We start from the raw sequence: 1,909 nt of genomic DNA on the forward strand, positions 1-1,909 counted from the left end.
TTTAACTTTTTATTGATGTATACTTGACTTACAATATTGTATTAGTTTATACATTCTTTTTCATTGCAGGTTACTACAAGCCATTGACTACAGATCCCTGAGGGACCTTGTTTTTTTTAAAATTTATTCCGTACACAGTAGTTTGTATCTGCCAATCCCAAACTCTCAATTTATCCCTCCTTCCTCCATTCTGTTTGTTTTCTGTGTCTGTGACTCTCTTTCTGCAAAAAATATTTTAAATGCTTTCTTCCAACTTAGAAATTTACTTCCTAACAATCAGTCTGTATGCTATGTTAATTTCCTGCAAATATCATGGTTTTATTTGGAAGGTTCTAGGTCACAACAGCGCCATCATGGGATCCATGGAAGGATACAACACATCCTCTACGGACTTTATCTTCATGGGGTTGTTCAACAGACAAGACACATCAGGCCTTCTTTTTGCCATCATCTCTCTCATCTTTTTCACTGCGTTGATGGCCAATGGGGTCATGATATTCCTGATTCGCACCGACTCATGCCTCCACACCCCCATGTACTTCCTACTTAGCCACCTCTCCCTCATTGACATGATGTACATCTCTACCATCGTGCCCAAGATGCTGGTCCATTACCTGCTGGGTCAAAGGACCATCTCCTTCGTGGGATGCACAGCTCAGCACTTCCTCTATCTCACCCCTGTGGGAGCTGAATTCTTCCTGCTGGGCCTCATGGCCTATGACCGCTACGTAGCCATCTGCAACCCCCTCCGCTATCCCGTCCTCATGAGCCGCCGTGTTTGTTGGATGATTATAATAGGTTCCTGGTCTGGGGGCTCTCTGGATGGCTTCCTTCTGACCCCCATTACCATGAGTTTCCCTTTCTGCAACTCCCGGGAGATTAACCATTTCTTCTGTGAAGCACCTGCCGTCCTGAAGTTGGCTTGTGCAGACACAGCTGTCTATGAGACAGTAATGTATGTGTGCTGTGTTTTGATGCTTCTGATCCCTTTCTCTTTGGTGATTGCCTCCTATGCCCAAATCCTGACCACAGTCTACCACATGAGCTCAGTGGAGGGGAGGAAGAAGGCGTTTGCCACCTGCTCATCTCACATGACAGTGGTGACCCTGTTCTATGGGGCTGCCATGTACACCTACATGCTGCCACACTCTTACCACAGGCCAGAGCAAGACAAAGTCTTCTCCGTGTTCTACACTATCCTCACACCCATGCTTAATCCACTCATCTATAGTTTGAGGAACAAGGATGTGACCAGAGCTATGAAGAGGGCACTGGCCAGGTGCAAGGGTGTACAAAGAGTGTCAGGGATGCCTTTTGACACTTGATTCTTTCCCATGCAGGTGGTGAATGGGAGCCTCTGTGGCCGGTGTGGCAGTGCTCTCAACGAAAGATTAAATTGGAGGGTACATTCAACTGTGCAGAAAAAAAAAAGGATCTATAAAAAAAAATGTATCCTCTTGGTCTTCCTTCCCTCATCTCCTCTTTCCTTTCTCACATCTTCCTTTCCTCCTTCCCTGCTCACATGTGTTCAAAATAAATGCTCAGTGGTTTCCAAAAACACAAATTAAAATTTCTTGCTCTGCAATTTTGCCTTTGGGGACTAAAATAAACTGTATGCAATTTTAAATGGTATGAGCTATGTTAAGGAGTACAGAACGGAAGATATTACTTTGGGGGTGAATGTTACTGCTATGTAACTCTAGCTTACCATCTAAAAATGAGAGAAATATCATTGTTTCTTCTATTTTTAGAGTAATACTCTTCCCCAGCCATAAGAACTGTCTTATATGTTCTAATTTGTCAAGTGGTAGGAAAAGTCACTGAAAGTGTTTTACTCAAAAAGCTATTGTAATCATTAAAATCATTAGGCGATTTTTAAAAGTTTCTGTAGAAAGACAGTATTTAACTT

At 42.9% G+C, this 1,909-nt stretch overlaps 1 protein-coding gene across 1 annotated transcript; it reads left to right on the forward strand.

The window, feature by feature from the left end:
• The first annotated feature begins 353 nt into the window (after positions 1-353).
• On the forward strand, positions 354-1,325 carry LOC102507361 (olfactory receptor 2T1). The gene has a single exon (XM_006189401.2). The coding sequence runs from the start codon at positions 354-356 to the stop codon at positions 1,323-1,325; it is 972 nt and encodes a 323-aa protein (XP_006189463.2).
• The last annotated feature ends 584 nt before the right edge of the window (positions 1,326-1,909 follow it).

This window comes from Camelus ferus, chromosome 3 (genome assembly GCF_009834535.1).
Source record: "Camelus ferus isolate YT-003-E chromosome 3, BCGSAC_Cfer_1.0, whole genome shotgun sequence".
NCBI lineage: Eukaryota > Metazoa > Chordata > Mammalia > Artiodactyla > Camelidae > Camelus > Camelus ferus.